Below are 21,623 nucleotides of genomic sequence, written 5' to 3' on the forward strand. Positions count from 1 at the left end.
GGGTGACTTAAAACTGTATCCCTTTCCTTAAACCTCTCCAGTCCTTTTCCTTTACTTCTCTTCCTTCCCCTTCAACTCTTCTGCCTGAAGGAGCCACTGGATCCAAAAGCTTGTAAAAGTTAAATCCTTTCGTATGTGTGTTCTCCTGCTGCCACTTGGCGAGTAGATTTTTTATCTATTCTTTTATATAGTGTCATTTTCGGTTATCTGGTGGCTACTGACATCACATATCTGAGATGTCATTGGACAGTTTGAAGAAGCTGTTATTGAGGGGTGACAGTACCGTACCATCCTACAGATACAAATACCACCAGACATCTGTGACCGAGTGCATTTGTGCTTCTCATCGACATATTTTACTTAGTGGGGCAAATTATATGAGCAAACAAATGGAGTGACTAACCCCTCCCCCCCTCACTTGTAACAGCTGATATATTCACGGAAGCCAAACAGTGCTAATTTACATGCCATTGTATCCACACTGCATGCTAAGGTATGTGGGAAACACGTTTGTCACCTGGCAGTAAGAGAAAGCAGCAACACTACGCATATTTTTTGAACACCTCAAAGGCTTACATAAGAATGTACCATTCACACTAAAAATGGAAAACGGAGTAACTCCTTTTCTGGATATGGATGTCTAAAGGACATCTAGTGGAAAACAAGGCCATAAAGTCTACAGGAAGACAACGCACACCAACAGGTACCTACATGCGGATTTGGACCGTCATCCAGCATAAAAGAGTGCTGTGCTATGTATGCTGACAGCTCAAGCTTATTGGACTAGGTATGCCATCCACATAAAACAGGAACTGAATGAGCTCAAGAAAACATTCTATACAAATGGATACAATTGAGACATACAACAAGCTGTGAGGTGCAGCTAAGACAAAACAAAGATACTCTTCATGTTGCTCACATTCCTTACATGGTGTCGGTGATCATGTAGGCAAGTTTCTGCATTGCACAGGTATCAGCTCTATATTCAAGAGTGCTTGCAAGATTGGAAATTTGTTGACATCCACTAAGGATCCTGTGAAACTTCTCCACACTGCAGTTGTTTAGACTATTACAGCTAGTGTAATTGCTGTTGCAAACAGCATCTCATATGAGCAAACCAGTTACTTCTTTACCTGCAGTTACTTGTCCTTTAGGTACTTGGGCTATGCATGGCTCTGCTTAAAAACAATAGCTTGATGTAATCTTAGGGTCAAGCTCTGCACGTCTGCTTTCATTCCCTGCAGATGATTCGCTGAAAATTACAACCTGTAGCTGTGATCCTGTAGTCAGATAGCTATACATTGGCTAGAATTGTGAGTTAATAAAATGCACAGAAATACAAAATAAAAGTTAAATGAATAATTTAATAACATGGGTTCTATTGTAATGTCTGTAATGGATGTAGACAACAGAGAATTATGCTGAATAATGTTTGTTCAAGAAAGGACATCTCAAACAAACAGGAAGTCGTCCTACAATATTCCATTAAATACAGACAGAAAATGTTCATATCAAATGTAGTAAAGTTGCATTGAGAGCCTTACAAGAATCGTCATCTACATCTACAAGAATACTCTGCAAATCACACGAAAGTGCCTTTCTTGGGGTTCAGCGAACCACCTTCACACTAATTCTCTATTATTCCAATCTTGAACAGTGTGTGGAAAAAGCAAATGCCTATCCTTTCCATATGAGTTCTGATTTCCCTTATTTTATTATGATGGTCGTTCTTCCTTTGTAGGTTGATCTCAGCAATTTATTTTCACATTCGGTGGAGAAAGTTGGTGATTAAAATTCCGTGAGAAGATTGTGCCGCAACAATAGACGCCTTAGTTTTAATAATGTTCACCTCAAATCCTGCATCATGTCAGTGGCAGTCTCTCGCCTGTTTCGTGACAGTACAAAATGTGCTGCTCTTGAACTTTCTCTGTGTACACTATTTATCCAATCTAGTAAGGATTCCACACTGTGCAGCAGTACTCCAAAAGAGGATGGAAAAGTGTAGTGTAGGCATTCTCTTCAGTAGATCTGTTGCTTCTTCTAAGTGTTCCGCCAATAAAACGTCGTGTTTGGTTCGCCTTCCCCACAACGTCTGCTGTTTGTTCTTTCCAATTTAAGTTGTTCGTAATTATAATTCCTATGTATTGAGTTGATTTATCTTCTAACAGAAGTTAAACAGAATCCTTTTAACACTCATGTGGATGACCCCTCGCTTTTCATTATTTAGCGGCACTTGCAATTTTCGCACCATATAGTTATCTTCTGTAAATTGTTTTGACATTTTTTTCTTTTGATCTTCTGACGACTTTGCTAGATGATAAACCGCAACATCATCTGAAGACAACTGAAGATAGCTACTCAAATTGTCTCCTAAATCGTTCATATAAATAAGGAATGACAAAGGGCCTCCAAAACTTATTATGAATAAGCAGCTAGTAGTGTTTCATAGGAATGATGTTTTCTAAATCAGTGTTGACTGTGTGTCAATAGACCATTCTCTGTGAGGTAATTCCTAATGTTTGAACACAATATATCTTCCAAAATCCTACTGTGTATCTATGTTAATTATATGGGCCTGTAATTTAGTGGATTACTCCTATTGCCTTTCTCAAATATTGGTGTGACATGTGTAACTTTGCAGTCTTTGGGTACAGATCTTTTGTTGAGTGAACAGTTGTACAGTGTGTAAACTTTTAGATGGCAGACCTCTCCCTAGTCCTGAATCGGTAGAAGTCGGTAAACGTCGGGAGGCTTCGGTAGGCACGCAGTTTCGACTGCTGCCAACATTACGTAGCAGACTGTGTTGTGCAAGGTAGCCATTGTCATCTGCTTCGTTATGGTTTTGCGCTGTACTGTTCTGCGTGTTTTTATTGTGCGGTTGTGCTAAACATTATCAAAATGAGTGAAGAGGCTGTTGCTAGCCCATCTCGGGAGTTGCCAACAACCCCTACCGGTAGGCCTACGGTAGAAGGAAACCAGTATTATGTAGCGATGCTCACAAAAGTATAATGCGTGTGATTGAATGCTGCGAAAGGGAAAGGGAGCAGAAAAAATTGCTTCACCCCATTTACAAATCTTCAGTGAGAGCTGCTACATACCAGGACAAACAGTTTTCCAAGAATCATCCTGGCGTATCACCACGAACGCCTGGCAAGAAAAGGTGAGTTTCCATTTCAGATATTTTGTTCGCGATCACTTTGAAGGAGCCCCCTATTTCGTCCGAAATACCTTATATTTCATTTTTCCTTGCTACTGTATTGCTTTGTATGGAAACACCACTGGTTACTGTATTATTTCGAAACACATTCATATTACTGTACATTTCCAAATTCAAAAAAATACATGCAGTGCAGAAGGCATTTTCTTATAAATCTCTCTCTCTCTTTTAACTTATGAAAAGAAGTGGAGAAATCGAAGTAATGATTGATGATTTCAACCGTGTCATTCGTGACACAATAGCGAATTTTTATTCAGTGCGGAAGATTGTGCCGAGCCTGCAAACATTGCTACCAGTTTTGCATGACAATAGGCTGGAAGTGGAGTATTGTCTCGCTGAGAAAAGTACTTTTGTCTATGGGATTCATATGGCGTATGGTGGAAAACAAGAGGAATGTGTTATTAGAACGTCCAGACATTGTGCACTGGTGATCTCGTTTCATTGTTGACATGAAGAACTTCAGGGACGCAGGCAGAGAAATATTTTATCTCAATGAATCGTGGGTCAATAATAACTTAACGTTTAATAAATGTTGGCAGAGGAAGGGTGACTTACGTGAAGAGAGTGCCGTTGGCGTTACTGCATGGGGGAGCTCATCGAGAAGACTGATAATTGCAAGTGTCGGATCCAAGAATGGGTTCATCAAGGAAGGGCAACTCATGTTCTGGGCAAAGTCTACAAAGGGCGATTATCACGGTCAGATGAATTCGGCAAACTTTGAGAAGTGGTTTGGAGAGAAGGTACTGCCAAATCTCCTGCCTATTCAGTAATAGTTATGGATAACGCTCCTTACCATAACAGGCAAACAGGGAGAACTCCAACGAAGTTTGACACGAAAGTGCGAATGCTGGAGTGGCTGCAACACAGAAATATCCCCTGTGATGAGAGTATGAGGAAGGACAAGCTGTATGCAAAAGTACGAGCGAATAAGCCAGCTGAGAAGTCTTTTGCTGTAAACCTGTTGGCTGAAAGCAAAGGCCACCAGGTCGTTCGCTCGCCACCTTACAACTGCGACTTAAGCGCAATAGAATTAGCATGGGCGAAGATAAAAAGGCATGTTAGGGAGCACAACATATCAGGGGACTTGGCTGCCACAAACATGCTGAATCTTGTGGACGCAGCTTTCCAGTCGGTTACTGCCAATGATTGGAAGGGATATTGCATGAAATTTAAAGAAACAGAAGAAGAATATTGCGCACGTGATGGTGTCATCGAAATTGCTATGGATGAAGTTATCATTAACAGAGCCACATCAGATGTTAGTGAGGAAGACACAAATGGAAGACAGTGACAGTGAAAGCGATTGATCACATGGCGTGAAATGTTTTTACAAAAGATGACATCTCGAATAAATACGAAAAACAATCTGCCATTCATTGTGTCGTAAATTTTATTTCTATTTCAGACTGTTTCCTTTCCTTGTGATAAGCGTGCTTCATTGCTGCAGTTAAGATATTTATTAAACACTAGCTGTAAGCCCGTGCTTCACAACGGAAGAAATCTCGGAAAGTTGTTGACCGATTGATTTAAAATTTTGGCACAATGTTTTTTAGGAATACACCTGTGGTTTTATATACTTTTTTTAACATGTTTGGGAAATGTGTTGCGAATAGTGTGTGTAGTGAAGAAATAATAGAACAAAACGTCATGCCTGACGTGGCACTTTTTCACGCATCTCGATGTTTACCACATCATATCTCCTGAATTATATGTTGTAAAGAGACATAAATTTGTCGGCGCATTTACTGATATATGTGGATACTGTGTGCGAAATATGTTGCGATTAGAGTTAATAGTAACCAAATAATACATTAAAACGTCATGCCTACTATGGCAGATTTACGGTATGTACTGATAAAATGTAGTAGGCGACAACCTTATTTCCTTTCATTATTTTGTGGGGGGGGGGGGGGGGGGGGTGTCGGCGAGAAAAATTTTCTTAAAGGTTTGAAATTGTATGTAACGTTTGTTGCTAGTCGCTAAGTGCTCTCATTCTCAAATAGTGGATGTATAAATCTGGGTATTTTCCCGCGGTGTCATCTCATTGTTTATGACGTCATGTGACTTATTGTGTCTTATTTCTTTTCTTTTCGGCTAGGAACCTTCGTGGGCGTACGGAGAACAAATCACCAAAATTTCATCGCAATCGGATGAATGGTTTGGGAACGCCCAGAGGGCAGACATACATACATTCATTTTTATATATAGAGATTGACAGTTACGTTATACTATATGACCTGTTTAAGTATATTTAAATTTTATAATTAATAGTTTAACATTGCGGGGAATGAAATAAAATGAAAAAAAAAAAAAAGTTGCGAGCAGTGGGAATCGGACCTGGGCCCGCTGCATGACAAGCCTTTACCTAATCAATTGCACTACGCATGCTACAGTGATCTAATTGTTGAAACGTTGTCCATTACTCTTTTTGGGCGTTCGGAGAACAACTCACCAAAGTTTCATTGCAATCGGATGAATGGTTTGTGAGCGCATAGTAGACAAACATACATACGTTCATTTTTATATATATAGATTTTAATGTACATGACGATTTCAGTTTCGTTTACAAACAACATTTAAAGCGAGTTTTACTTCCAAGCCTTTCGTCTGCTTTCATGTAAGCATGATGCGCAATTTGTAGTGCCAGCACTGCAACTGGTACAACTGGTAGGCGTGCCTTGTCCTCCCCCTCCCCCCCAAACAGCTCCTCTCCCCTCGCCAGCCAATGCTTGCTTCCTCCTCTCCCCGCACTCCCTTCACAACTCTGCCGTCTTACAGTTAACACACTGTATATGGTTGTTAAGTATGGAGCTATTGCGTCGCCATACTCTGAATGGAAGCTAATTGGTAAACAGTTTGGATTGGAAGACATGCTTTTATTAAATGATTTAAATTGATTCACTACTCTTAGGACATCTACTTCCAAGTTACTCGTGTATCAAAATCCCCAAACTAAATGGTCATCAAATACACAAAAACTAAGTCCATTTTTTAATCACAATGTACAAAATATTTGCCAACAGTTCAGGGTTCAACATTATGATTTACAAATTATCAAAGGTAATAAAGAGTAGTAACTCATACTCCATCACTTCTCAGATCTTAATACAAGCGGAAAAAATTGAGCACTACTCTGGGGCACATACAGATCTCTAGTGATAGAATTGCTTCAAAAGTTTAAGTATTGTAGCAGCCATTCTCCACCCAGAATTGATCACCTCCATTGGCTGGAGGCCATCCCCACCAAAAATCATTTTTCTTAAGCCTCACGGACATGACATGACTCATCTTGGCCACCTGCAGGACTGAACTAATATATTGAACAATTCTTAAATAAAGAAGTGTCATAAACATTTCGTTGCACTCAGATCATTTACAATAAATATTAGGTATAGTTGTTTCACAAATAAATTAGCCACCATTCTGATGTAAGTGTGTTTTCAGTAAATAACAGATTGTCCTTAAATATTGCTTACAGAATTATTTATGGCTTTTTGGTTTGCAGTTGTGGTGCTCACTAACACATGCAATTAACCACTTTTAAATTAGCACAGTTTTTTAATTGCACTTTCAGTCAACATTTAAAAAATGTTACAGGCAAAATAGTAAACTATTCATTAAATAAAAACACAGGATATAAAAGATGTAATAAATCAAGAAATAAAATACATACAGATAAGTAGCTTTCACAGATAACAATACTGCAATGTTATCATCTGAGACACGTATGTTGAAATCGCATGAAGCGTTTAAAAGGTGTTAATTTGGAGGTTCATTATGAAAATGTTTGTTTGCTGTAAAATATTAACTTCTGTAGTTTTATAGACAGTAAAATCCCCCCAGGGGGTCCACAACTTATTTGTGGATACGTGTGTAGCGAGCACGGGACCCTGAGGTAGTGTGGCCCTCCTTCCTTTTCGGGCTGCATACCATCCTTTTCCGCATCCTTCCCCATCCTCTCCCCCCCCCCCCCCCCCTCACCTCCGCCTCCACCTCTTCCCTTCCCTTTCTCCCCCTCTGGGAGTATGTTTAGTGCCTACGTCCGGAGACGGATGCTCGAAACTGTACATCGGTCTCTCTTCTCTGCTTACTCTTCTATGCTTTCTCTGCTGGCAAGTCTTTGTCCTTCCTTTTTCCTTACCTCTTCTTTACCCCTTTCTCTGCTTCGGTGTTTGAGACCTCTTTTCTTTCCTTTCCTTTGTTCCTCCCTTTCTCTTTTTTCCTCCCTGTGCGTGTCTGAAGGCCGACCCACGCATTCCCATGCATAGCCGGTGACAGGGTAATGTGTTATTCCCAGCCCCGGGTAGACAGGTAGCACACGTACATACCCCCTGGTAACAGCCAGGCCCAGGGAGGGGTGATTACCCGAGCTGATACCTTCTGAAAGTGCCAATTTGTCCCTCCGCCCGTTTCTCGGGAGGTGTGACCTGAGGTGTCAACAATCACCTAAGGCGGGAGTGCCCTCAGAGAGGGACCCCACAAGGAAGGAGCGCGCCATCGGAGACGCCAGTAATCATGGTGATATTTCCGCAATGGTTTCCTTATCATCTACTGTGTCTGCTCACAAGCAAAAAAAAAAATGGTTCAGATGGCTCTGAGCACTATGGGACTTAACATCTATGGTCATCAGTCCCCTAGAACTTAGAACTACTTAAACCTAACTAACCTAAGGACAGCACACAACACCCAGCCATCACGAGGCAGAGAAAATCCCTGACCCCGCCGGGAATCGAACCCGGGAACCCGGGCGTGGGAAGCGAGAACGCTACCGCACGACCACGAGATGCGGGCCCACAAGCAAAAGTTCAATGAGTCTCAGCCAAGGACAGTTCTTCCATCGTTGCCACAGTTCCTTGTTGTTTCTCAGTCTGACGAAGGTCAAGACTTCTCCACAGTCACCCCTTTCATTATTCAGAAAGGTGTTGACGCAATTGCGGGTCCTGTAAAGTCTTGTTCCCGATTACAAAATGGCACCTTGTTGTTAGAAACATTCAGTGCCCTCCAGGCACAAAAATTGCTGCGTGCTTCACTGCTACACACCTTCCCTGTCCGGGTGGAAGCACACCGCACCCTAAATTCATCACGTGGGGTCGTTTATACACGCTCCCTCAACGGATTGTCTGATGAGGAAATTAAAAACTACCTGTCTGACCAGGGCGTAATGACTGTTCATCGCGTCATGAAAAGGGTTGACAAAAACATCATTCTAACCCGAACTGTCTTCTTGACATTTGACGAAGTTCAACTTCCATCGAACATAAAAGCGGGCTATGAGATAATTTCCATTCGCCCTTACATCCCAAACCCTACGCGTTTGCTATCGGTGTCAGCGGTTCAATCATACCAGCCAGTCCTGTTCCAATCCGGCCAAATGTGTTACATGTGGCAAGGATGCCCATGAGGGAGCTTGTCCACCTCCATCCCCTCACTGCATCAACTTTATGAGTGACCATGCTGCTTCCTCTCGAGATTGCCCCATTTTTAAAGACGAATGGCTCATTCGGGAAAACGGAGTGAAGGAAAAGGTGTCGACCTTTGCTGCTCAAAAGTTATTCGCCAGCCGAAAGCCCACTGTGCCTCACACAGGTAAATACAGCACCGTCCTTGCCTCTCCTCGGCCAACAAAGGAGGCAACCACACAGACTTCTGATCTCACCTTTAGTGCCACGGTCGTCAGATCGGCCAGCGCGAAGATCGCTCGTTCAACGTCCCCACTCTCACCTGCTCACTATGGCTCACCCATTATCGGGTTCTGCTAAATCTCGAGCCCCAAAATCAGACACTTGGAGTTTCAAAAAAGAGCTTACTTGTGAAGATTTTTTACGTATCCCACCTTCACAACCATCGGTTCCTCCTTCATCTAAACGTCCAGTTTCCAAGAAGGCTAATAAGAAACCCAGTTCCTCTCCTCCTCTGTCACGGCGTGTCTCCTCTACAGCACCACCTGGTGGTAACCGCCCTCAGCCGTCTTGTGTGTCGCCGAGGCACACTGCTGGCGGCTGGTCAACCGGCCGATTGCTGGTGGCAGGAGCTGCTCCCGAACAACCTATGGATGAGGATCTTCTGCCTTCAGCTGATAGCTGTTCCACGCTGTCGGTCGCAAGGTCTAAGCAGTCGTTGAGTTGATGGCAACCTTGATCACATTCTTCCCTTTTCTGTCCACCCAGTGTCCATTATCCATTGAAATATCTGCGGCATTCGAGCCAATCGGGATGAATTGTCGATCCTCTTATGATCCTACTCACCGGTCATCTTGTTTCTTCAGGAAACAAAGCTGCGTCCCCACGATCGCTTTGTTTTCCCCCATTTTCAGTCAGTCCGATTTGATCTCCCCTCTGTTGAAGGCACTCCAGCACATGGAGTACTCATGATTCTTCTCCATGACACTGTCCATTATCATCCAATCCCCTTAAACAGTTCCTTCCAAGCTGTCATTGTCCGTCTTTCCCTTTCTGGATAAACCTTCTCTCTCTGTATTGTATACATACCATCGTCCACACCAATGGCAAGAGCTGATCTCCTTCATCTTCTTTGTCAGCTTCCGCCTCCCTATTTGCTTGTTAGGGACTTCAATGCCCACCACCCGCTTTGGGGATCTCCACGTCCTTGTCCATGCGGCTCACTATTGATACATGTCTTCCACCAAGCAGATCTTGTTTGCCTCAACACTGGGGACCCTACATTTTTGTCTGCCTCCACGACAAATTTCTCTCATTTGGACCTTTTGGTCGGTACTGTTCCGCTAGCTCGGCGCTTCGAATGGTTCGCTCTTGCTGATACACACTCCAGTGACCACTTCCCATGTGTCCTTAGATTGCAGCCACAACTGCCATATATGCGCCTGAGACGCTGGAAGTTTGCCCAAGCCGATTGGACACTCTTTTCGTCTCTAGCGACATTCGATGACCGTCACTTTCCTAGCGTCGACGATGTGGTCACTCATATTACAGAAGTTATTCTTACAGCTACGGAATGTTCAATACCTCGCACCTCCGAATTGCCCCGGCGTTCCCCTGTTTCTTGGTGGAACGAAGCATGCCGAGACGCAATACGTGAGCGGTGATGTGCTCTTCACGTTTTCCGTCACCATCCTACTTTGGCCAATTGTATTCGCTATAAGCAGTTCTGTGCGTGATGCCGTCGCATCATCCGCGATAGCAAGAAGGCAAGCTGGGACTTCTTTACTAGCTCATTTAACACCTTCACTCCCTCCTCGGAAGTTTGGAGTCGGATTCGACAGTTATCTGGTGCACCTAGTTTCTCCCCGGTCTCTGGGCCCACTGTCATGCATGGTAAATTAGTGGACCCTGTCGAAATTTCTAACTCCCTGGGTCAACACGTTGCTGAGATTTCGAGCTCTTCAAATTACCCGCCAGCTTTTCTCCCGAAGAAACGTTCAGCGGAAGTGCGACCTCTAGCTTTTTCCTCTCAAAATTGCGAAAGCTATAATACTGTTTCCTCTATGCGGGAACTCCAACACGCACTCTCTTCTTCTCGCTCTTCTGCCCCGGGACCGGATGGTATCCTCATCCAAATGTTGCTGCATTTATCATACAATAGTCTGCGTTACCTCCTTCGCCTTTATAATCGAATTTGGACCGACAGTACTTTCCCCAGACGGTGGCGGGAAGCTATTGTCGTTTCTGTTCTGAAACCTGGAAAGGACAAACATCTCCCCTCTAGCTATCGCCCCATTTCTCTCACAAGTAGTGTATGTAAGGTTTTGGAGAGTGTGGTGAATTGCCGTTTAGCTTGGTGGCTGGAGTCCCGCAGTCTTTTAACGCCTGCCCAATGCGGTTTCTGAAAGCATCGTTCTGCAGTTGACGATCTTGTTGCTCTCTCCACTTATATCATGAACAATTTTCTCCGGAAATGCCAAACAGTAGCAATATTTTTTGATCTGGAGAGAGCATACGATACCTGTTGGAGGACAGGCATCCTCCGCACACTGTTCTCTTCGGGCTTTTGAGGTCGGTTGCCCCTTTTTCATCGCGAATTTATGGCAGAGCGCACATTTAAAGTGCGGGTGAACACTACTCTCTCCCGAACACTACTCTCTCCCGTACTTTCTCCCAAGAAAACGGGGTACCCCAGGGCTCCGTGCTAAGTGTTGTACTGTTTGCCATTGCCATAAATCCAATTATGGATTGTCTCCTTCCTGATGTCTTGGGTTACCTCTTTGTTGACAATTTTGCGATCTACTACAGCTCTCAACGGACCAGCCTTCTTAAACGTCGTCTTCAAGGCTGTCTCGATCGCCTCCACTCTTGGAGCATCGAAACAGGCTTCTGCTTTTCTCCCAGTAAGACCGTTTGTGTTAATTTTTGGCATCGTACGGAGTTTCTTCCACCTTCCTTACATCTAGGACCTGTCAACCTTCCATTTTCGGACGTTGCTAAATTCTTGGGTCTTTTGTTTGACAGAAAACTGTGCTGGTCCTCCCACGTTTCCTATCTTTCGGTTCGCTGTCTGCGATCCCTCAACACCCTCTGTGTCCTGAATGGTACCTCCTGGGGAGCGGACAGAGTGGTCCTTCTCCGCCTCCACTCAAAATTGGACTATGGAAAAATAGTTTACTCCTCTGATCGGCCGTATATTCTTCGGCGACTCGACTCTATCCACCACCGTGGATTACGTTTAGTGTCTGGAGCTTTTTACACCAGCCCTGTGGAAGCCTTTATGCTGAGACTGCTGAACCTCCGCTGTCCAATCGGCGAGCTGTCCTAAGTCGTTATGCTAGCCATTTGTCTTCCATGCCTGCTAATCCGGCCCATGACATTTTTTCGACGCCTCCTTGGATTTAGGGTATGCAGGCCGCCCTTCCTCCCTACTACCACTGGGAGTCCGCTTCCGTCAACTGCTCCATTCTCTTTCCTTCCGCTTTCCTAAAACTTTCTTAACAACTTGGGGTACAGCACCGCCTTGGCTCCATCCCCGGACCTGCCTGCTCCGTGACCTTTGTCAGTTTCCCAAGGATGGTACCCCTTCACTTGTTTATCGTCGGGCATTTTCTGCTCTATGTGCACAAATGAAGGAAGCCACATTTATTTACACTGATGGCTCAAAAACATCGTTTGGAGTTGGGAGTGCCTATATTGTTGGCAACACCCCCAATCGATTTCGGCTTCCTGACCAGTGTTCGGTTTTTACTGCGGAGCTTTACGCTGTTCTCCAGGCTGTCCAATACATCCGTCGGCATCAGCGGATACAGTATGTTATCTGCTCAGATTCGCTCAGCTCTCTCCTCAGTCTCCAAGCTCTCTACCCTGTCCACCCTGTGGTCCACCAGATTCAGGACTGCCTCCACTTGCTCCACTTGGGGGATGTCTCTTTGGCATTCCTCTGGATCCCAGGACATGTTTGTATCTGTGGAAATGAGGCGGCAGATATAGCGGCCAAGGCTGCAATCTCTCTTCTTCAGCCAGCCATTCGCATGATTCCCTTCGCCGATTTGCGGAGTGTTTCATGTCGTCGTGTTGCTCTTTTATGGCATGCACATTGGTCAACACTTCCCAATAATAAATTGCAGGACGTGAAAGCTCTTCCCTGTGCTTGGACGTCTTCCTCCCGAACTCGTCATCGGGAGGAGGTAATTTTAAATAGACTCCGGATAGGGCACTGTCTTTTTAGCCATCGACATCTTTTAAGTGGCGATCCTCCCACACTCTGCCCCCACTGCTCTCAGCTGTGGACGGTGAGACACCTTTTACTTGAGTGCCCCTATTTTACTCCGTTACGCGCCCGTCTACAGCTGTCGCCTGATATATCTTCCATTTTAGCAGATGACACGTGTTCAGCCGATCGCGTTCTCGAGTTTATAAGTGCCAGTGAGATAACATCAGTCATTTGAAGCTCTTTTTGGGACAAACAACCCCCCTTCTATAGTGGTTTTTTAAGCTTTCCTTCTGTTTTTAGTTTCCCCAATTTTTTGAGTTTTGTTCCCATTACTGCTGGTTTCCAGTTTCATTTTCTTACCTTTTCCTAAGTCACAGACCGGGCACTAATGACCGTAGCTGTTTTGCGCCCTAAAGCCATAGTAAAATATTGTTGTCATGGGATGCACATCGTTTTTCTGGGATCACTGAAGCATTCAGATTTGCATTAATATTAGATTGTAAATTATTGTAGACCCTCAAAGAGCTGTAAGAAGCTGTCTTTCAGCTTGCCAGACACTCCTTTATTTCATGCAGTGTTGTTAGACCTCTTTAAGTGTCAAAATTCCCTGTACCTGGATTTTCCCATTACCGGTCACATGCTGCTTGTCTCTGCATCTGCACCTGGGCTGGCCTGGACCAGTCACCTAGCCAGACCTGCCACATTGTGCCCTGAGCCCTCAGGCCTGCTTGAGCTCTTGGACCTACTAGCATTCAGCTGTAAAACAGTTTCATCTTATCTCGTACCACTACTTTGCCACTGATTAACTCGCATAAATACACATAATGTTACAGTATCTATGAACTTTGATGTGCATGTGGTGAAATCTTAGTTGGTGAAACTGGGAGACCCATTAGCATTAGCATTTGCATTTTAGTGTGTGAACATTACGTACTGGGATGGAAAAAGTTAGCCATAGCAGAGTACCACCAGAAATGTGGCCATCCTATGAGTTTTCAAAAACCTTGTGTACTTGCTTGGTAGCCATGGAATGCAGCAACAGAAAATGGGATAGGCTATTGAAGTAATTAGATGCCCAACAGTATGAACAGGGAGTATGGCAACATGTTACCTATGACCTGGACTCCACCTATTCCAGCCCGGTGGACAGTGTGTGTTTGCCAGCCAGCAGCACCACTTGATCAAGATTTGACAGTATAAACAAGGCTATGAGGGAACTCCTATGCATCCTTACTGTTTTGCTGTAGGAAAACAATACCCCCTGGATACAAGCTGCTGATTTGCTATTGTCTTCCCGTCACTGTGAGATTGGCTACTAATCACTCACCAGAATGGCACAGGCCGCAGACAGCTGATACACCTTCTACCAAACACCTACTAGAGTTGTCTTTCAATCAGCCACCAGGGTAGCACGGGCAGTAGCGTACCGTAGAGCCACCTTCTCCATAACAACCTCTTCAGATTGTCTGACATCTCAGATATGTGATGTTGGTAATCAAAGATAACTGAAAATGACAGTATATAAAGGAAGACATTCACCAATGTACAGCAGTGAACTGCCCTGAAGAGGACTGCAGCAATTCGGTTGAAATGTTGGCAGTTTAGTTATTTTAACTGTTTACAATGATGCGGCCCAAAACCCAAAATTATTTTATCCAAAATGATGTCATGATGTTCTTTAACAATACATGTTTTGCTGCATTACAACTACTGGATGTGAATTCTGAAGCCAACCCAGTTTTTCACCTCATTTTATTTTGTGGTTCAAGTGGAGCTTGTCAGATTTCTATATTGTTAAGCTATGCTTCTTTACAAGCATAACAAACTAGCGGTCTTATCTCTTTAACAAAATTACCACAATTTTGCACATGGAAAAGTCACTTGTAAAGTCTTTTGCCACCTTTTTATTCTCCCATTTCACACTCCCACATTACTTTGTTTTAATGTTTACAGTGTGTAAAGCCATCAGTGAAACAACCACTTCTTGTTCATATGTAATAGTCTGAGTGCTTCCCTGTGACATGTGCAAGTGGCCAGTACGTAAAGTTTGTATTATAGCTGATGTCATATGCACGATTTCTTCTGGTCCGCTAAATGACATTTAAGTCATCTTCCACCAGGTTTTTAATTTGAGGAATCTTTTACCCATTGTTGTGGAGTGAAGGTACTTAGATGTGGTTTTCTTCAAACTTCATGCAGAATGATATAATCTTTTATTTCGTATAAGCAGTTGTACACACAGTGGAAATGGTATCACAATGATGATGAATTTCTTTCAGATTAAATCGTGTTTAAAGTATTTGTGTAGTAACTTGAAGTTTATGAGATACATTGCTGCTTGCTGATAGACTATATAATGAATTTTTCTGCTTTTATCCCTCGTAAACAGGAGACTTTGAGTCTTCAATAATTTTTGTACTCTTAAGTTACCCTCGGAGCAACATGCGAACTGTAACTACTGGCATAAAAATATATGACTAACATAATAATGTCACAATAATTGATGGAATTATTGGTTCCAGTCCTATAACTTACATCAGTAATTTCTCGACTCATCAGTTTCTCAGTGTGCAGCTGCAAAGAATGTCTCTTGAGATAAGTTTTATTTGTAATTCCCTCAACCAAGGACACTTTTTCCAGTGTTAGTAAGCTGATTTACTTTTTGTTACTTGTTACAGTCTTTGAGTTGCAGTATGGATTGTTATTTTTCTTGTGGTTGATTAGTCCATAAACTGTTGACTTCATACTGGATCTTATTCAAACTGTAATATTTTTACAGAAAATCATCGCTTGGTTTTTACAAATGCTGGCTTCACTGATCCAAGGGAATATCGGTACTGGGATCCAAGTAAGAGGGCAATAGACTTTGATGGATTGATTGCTGACCTGCGGGACGCACCTGAAAATTCTGTTATTATATTACATGCTTGTGCCCATAATCCTACAGGGAGTGACCCAACACAAGAGCAATGGATAAAAATTGCAGATGTAATGAAGGTATGCTACCATATATACCATAATCTAGCATCAGAATTTATTGTGGTAGACTGATTAATTTACCCTCTTCCGCTGGTCCCATTTGATGGTATGCTAATATACATACTGGGATTTAAAGGTAACTGAAAATTAGTGTATGATGATTTCATAATTAACGTTTATTGGCAAACATTTTGTTTATCTTTGTGTGCCGTAACACTGAGTTGATGGTTGGCATACAAGCACTCTTGAAAAGAACTTCCGATGAAACTAATTATTTTCTTTCTCTTCAGTGTCTGTAGTTTTCCCTTCCTCCTACTGAATTTTTAAAACTTCAAAAGTTGCAGATGGAACTACGCATATAAAATCATTTGTATGTGAGTCTTCAGATTTTTATTCCAACAACTGGCCAGTTCCTAGAACGAGATTTTCATTCCGCAGCAGAGTGTGCACTGATATTAGGCTTCTTGACAGATAAAACTGTGTGTTAGACCGTCACTCGAACTTGGGATCTTTGCCTTCCGTGGACAAGTGCCCTACCAACTGAGTTACCCAAGCATGACTCATGACCTGTTCTCACCACTTTATTTCTGCCAGTACCTCATCTCCTACCTTCCAAACTTCACAGAAGTTCTCCAGTGAACCTTGCAGTACTAGCACACTTCTTCCTTCCAGATTTGTATTTGCAGGGTTGAGCTCTTGTGTACCTTCATAATGAGGTGTTGCAAGCACGGTAGCGCACAGAGCACACACAATCTTAAACTGTAACAGCCTAGCAGGTGAATTGCAGCTCTTACAGTTCATGTTCCAGACGAACAGTTACAACAAATGCTAGATAGAGTATGCCTTAAAACTGAAGAAGCCAAGACAACCTGTTGATGAAAGCGGTCGTGATGCTTATTACTCCGGTTGTCAGGAATGCATCAGGAGACTGCTTCGGAAAGACAGTGTCTGTTGCGTGTTCAGCCCATCTGCTGAGACAAACCTGTTGTTAGGATCACTCAAGGATGACCTAAGACTCCAGAAACTGGGAGTTACTGCATCCCTTGCCAGTGTGAAAATGAAAATGTAGTGCAGAACTATCCAGACAGCACAGGAGACACGCACTAAGCATAAACATCATACAGACAGCATTTGAGCAACAGAGTCCGCTGTCGCAGAACACTGCATCTCCCACAGACATTCCACGAGTTATGATGACACAAAGTTCTTGCAACAATCCAGCACCTTGTGGGATTGTATTATCAAAGAAGCTGTAGAGATCTGACTTACGTCGGACTAATACCTTAGGACAATGGGTTTCAGTTATGTGAGGCCTGGTATCCAGCCATGAGCATGATCAGAACACAGCAGCAGTCTGCATGGAGTTCCACCCCATTCATGACAACTGAAGAGTACAAAAAAGCATTGTTGCCACGCCAACAGAGATTTGCATGTGGTGCTGGCTGTAGTGCTACTGAAGGCCCTGGATGAATGCCCAGCACCACACTTCCCTCACCACTGCAACAGGTCCGTACCATTAGCTGCCGGCTGGAGGTGACAGGAGCGGAGGGGAAGGGGGTAATAAACGCAGCACCCAGCAGCTCAGTTAAAGCCTTAAGATAGCAAGAAGTTAGCTTGCCAAAATATTGTACCTTTTTAGACATTGACACCTGTCTGAATACCCAAAAACTATTAAAGATCTTTCTATACCGGGAAAACCTAAAATCACCCAACAAAGACTGTATTCAAAACTATTGACCTGAACATTTTAGTTATTTTCTTTACAGGGCAAAACTTTGACACTATACTGCAGTAAGGTGGGTGGATGGGTGCGTGCGTGCATGTGCACCACTGATTCTTCTGTCTTTTCGGGGTAGTTTCCTACCCATAGGGCAAGAGAGTGCCCTGAAGCCTGTTTTTTTTAAAAAAAGAAGCACTCTTGCTCTGTGGGTAGGAAACTACCCTGAAAAGCCAGAAGAATCAGCGGTGATAAATGACATAACAATGCAGAAGGCACTGGAAACCATTGCATTAAAGACACACAATGTGTATCGTAGGACATGTGGTGCGTAATTGAAAAAGTGTCATGTGATCTCTCTACTGGCAAAAGGTTCTGGACTTGTCCCCATTTGGATCTCTGGGAGGAGATTGCCAAGGGGGAGAAACCGTGAGAAAACGATTGAATAATCAACGAAATGATAACACTCTGAGACGGGGTGTGGAACGTCAGAAGCATGAATGTGGTGGGGGAAACTGGAAATCTGAAAAGGGATATGCTAAGGATCAGTCTAGATGTAGTGTGGATCAGAGAAGTAATAATGGAAGGAAGACAGATTTCTGGTCAGATGAGTATAGGGTAACATCAACAGCAAAAGAAAATGGTATAACATAGGGTTGTTCTCATCGGAATTGACAGCAAACTAGCACTTACAGCAGTAGTTCAGGTATCCGTGCTGACATTGAAAGCAGAAGATGAAGGGATGGAAAAAGTATATTAGGATCATGAATGCATAATTCAGTTCATGAAAATCTAACAGTCATGGGGGACTGGAATGCAGTTGTAGAGGAAGGAATAGAACAAAGGGTTACTGATGAATGTGGGCCTGGTAGTAGGAATGAGAAAAGAGAAAGAGTAATTACACTCTGCAATAAATTTCAACTCTCAGTACTGAATACTATAGTCAAGAATCACAATAGGCAAGACATATACTTGAAAATGACCCGGAGATATGGGAAAATTCCAGTTAGCTTGTATCATTGCTGGACAGATTCCAAAATCAGATAATGAATTGTAAGGAGTACCCAGGAGCAGTTACAGACTTCTATCGCAATTCAGTAATGATGAAATTAGAGAGACTAGTCAGGAAGAATCAATGTGCAAAGAAGTGGTATACAGAAGTATTGAGGAATGAAGAGAGATTGCTTGAAGTTCTGAGTCCATAGATACTCCAATAAAGAATAGCTCTGTAGGCAGTTCATTTGAAGAGGAATGGACATATGTAAAAAGGGCAAACACAGAAATTGAAAAGAAAAACATTGGTACGAGGAAAGTAACTGCGAAGGAACCAAGGGTAACAGAAAAAATACTTCAGTTGATTCGCAAAAGGAGGAAGTTTTGGAAGCACAGGAGTACATAAACACAAGTCACTTAGGAATGAAATAAATAGTAAGTGCAGGAACGTTAAAGGTGAAATGGCTACAGGGAAAAAAAGAAAGATTGTCAGAAGGATTGACTCAGCATACAGAAAAGTCAAAACAACCTTTGGTGAAATTAAAAGTAATGGTGGTAACATTAAGAGTGTAATGGGAATTCCACTGTTAAATGCACAGGATAGAGCAGATAGTTGGAAAGGGTACATTGAAGTCCTCTGTTAGGGAGAAGACTGGTCTGATGGCGTGATGGAAGAAGAAACAGAAGTCGATAGGGAAAAGCTAAGGAATACAGTATTGCAATCTGAATTTAAAAGACCTTTGGAAGACTTAGATCAAATAAGGCAGAAGGGATAGGTACAAAGCCATCAGAATATCTGAAATCATTGGGGGAAATAGCAACAAAACAACTGGTCACATTGACGTATGGCATGTTTGAGACTGGTGATGCACTATCAGATTTTCAGAGAAACATCATCCACAGTATTCCAAAGAGATCAAGAGCCAACAAGTGCAAAAATTACTGCACAATCAACTTAGCATCTTATGCATCCAAGTTGTTGACAAGAAAAATATGCAGAAGAATGGGAAAAGAAAATTGAGGATCTGGTGTATGACGATCAGTTTGGCTTTAGGAAAGGTAGAGGCACCAGAGACGCTGTTCTGACGTTGCAGTTAATAATGAAAGCAAGACTGTTGGAAAGCAAGACATGTTCATAGGATTTGTCAACCTGAAAAAAAGTGTTTGACAATAAAATGGTGCAAAATGTTAGAAATTGCATATTTGTGAGAACCAAGAAGGAACAATAAGAGTGAAATAAGTGCTCAGATTAAAAATGGTTGTAATACAGGGAGTTAGTCTTTCACCCCTACTGTTCAATCTGTGCATTGAAGAAGCAGTGGCGGAAATAAAAGAAAGGTGAAAGGATGTAAATAAGATTCGCTGATCACATTGCTATCCACAGTGAAAGTGAAGGCGAATTAGAAGATATGTTGAATGGAATGAACAGTCTAATGAGGAGTACAGAATATGGATTGAGAGTAAATTGAAGAAAAATGAAGTTTATGAGAAGTAGCGGACATGAGAAGAACAAAAAACAGTTAAGTTCTGCTATCTAGGCAGCAAAATAACTCGTGATGGACAGACCAAGGAGGACATGAAAAGCAGATGAGCACTGGCAAAAAGGACATTCCTGGCCAAGAGAAGTCTATTAGTATTGAACATAGGTCTTAATTTGAGGAAGAAATTTCTGAGAACGTATGTTTGGATTGCAGCATTGCATTAGTGAGACATAGACTGTGGGAAAACTGGAACAGGAGAGAATAAAAGCATTTTAGATGTGGCGCTACAGATGAATGTTGAAAATTAAGTGGACTTACAAGTAAGCAGTGAGATGGTTCTCTCCAAAATCATTGAGGAAAGTAATATATGAAAAAGCTGACTAGAAGAAAGGACATCTGTTAATACATCAGAGAATAACTTCCATGGTACTAGTGGGAGCTGTAGAGTGTAAGAACTCTAGATGAAGACAGAGATTGGAATACATTGAGCAAATAATGGAAGATGTTGATTGCAGTAGCTACTCTGAGATTAAAAGGTTGGCACAGGAGACGAATTCATGGCAGCCCACATAAAACAGTCAGAAGACTGATGACTTAAAAAAAAATCATATCAAGGCTCAAGCTTGCAGCAAACAGAAAATGGTTAACGACCAGAATTTCACAGTGAGAAATGTGGCTACTCGCAGGAGAGTAAATGAAGTTAACAACAAATTATTCAACTTATGTCATATTCAGCCATTAATAGTATGAAAGTCACCCTCTGTTAGAGTGGACACTTTCATTCGAGTCTGCCATTTCCTGCATCTCAGGCAGAATTTGCAAAATTTTGAACGGAGCAAAACAAGTATACAATATAAAGTGTTTACTACAAGCAACTAAAAAATGATGAGATTAGATTTTGCTAATTCACGTGGATTGTATTTTACAGCAATGATCTCATTCACAAAATATTTAGAGGTTTAAGAAAATATGAAAAATCAAGGAACCAGGTTATGTATCTACTTTGGGAATAACTCACTTACAAGAACAGATGCCTTATTTAGATTTATAAGTATTTATACCAATTTTAGCCAATTCTTAATTATTGGCCTAATTACTTAGTGAAGCGTGTCATTTGGTTGGGGAAATCTAGAGCAACAAAAGTATTTTGGCAAAAGTTGGAATCTAACAAGCAGTCTGGCTAAATTTGCGATGGAAAATCTAGGGGTGTTCGAACTGTAACATTATCTCTTAAGTTGATTAGTTTCTTCAGAATCGGAATGTTAATATAAAGCCTAGATACCAGCCTTTCAATTGAGTAGTGTCATTGTTGTCAGGTGTGTTAGCTAAAAATGTTTTCCCATTATGCACTGTAATAGAATTTTTTTACTCCCATCAAATATTTATGGGACATAATCGAGAGGTCAGTTCATGCACAAAATCCTGCATTGCCAACACACAAGCAACTATGGATGGCTATAAAGGCAGCATGACTCAATATTTCTGCAGGGGACTTCCAAAGACATGTTAAATCTTGCCACATTGAGTTGCTGCACTCCACAGGATTTTCGACACGATATTAGGAGATAGCTCATGACTTTTGTAGCCTCAGTATATATAAATGGCAATGTACTGACAGAGG

General features: G+C 42.3%; 1 protein-coding gene across 1 annotated transcript in view; it reads left to right on the forward strand.

The window, feature by feature from the left end:
* The window catches only part of LOC126175407 (aspartate aminotransferase, cytoplasmic), a 77,766-nt gene that overhangs the window by 21,427 nt on the left and 34,716 nt on the right, over positions 1-21,623 (forward strand). Inside the window, exon 4 of the mRNA XM_049922201.1 lies at positions 15,612-15,829. Within this exon, the coding sequence (XP_049778158.1) occupies positions 15,612-15,829 (218 nt within the window). The remainder of the gene's footprint in view (positions 1-15,611; positions 15,830-21,623) is intronic.

This window comes from Schistocerca cancellata, chromosome 3 (genome assembly GCF_023864275.1).
Source record: "Schistocerca cancellata isolate TAMUIC-IGC-003103 chromosome 3, iqSchCanc2.1, whole genome shotgun sequence".
Taxonomy (NCBI): domain Eukaryota; kingdom Metazoa; phylum Arthropoda; class Insecta; order Orthoptera; family Acrididae; genus Schistocerca; species Schistocerca cancellata.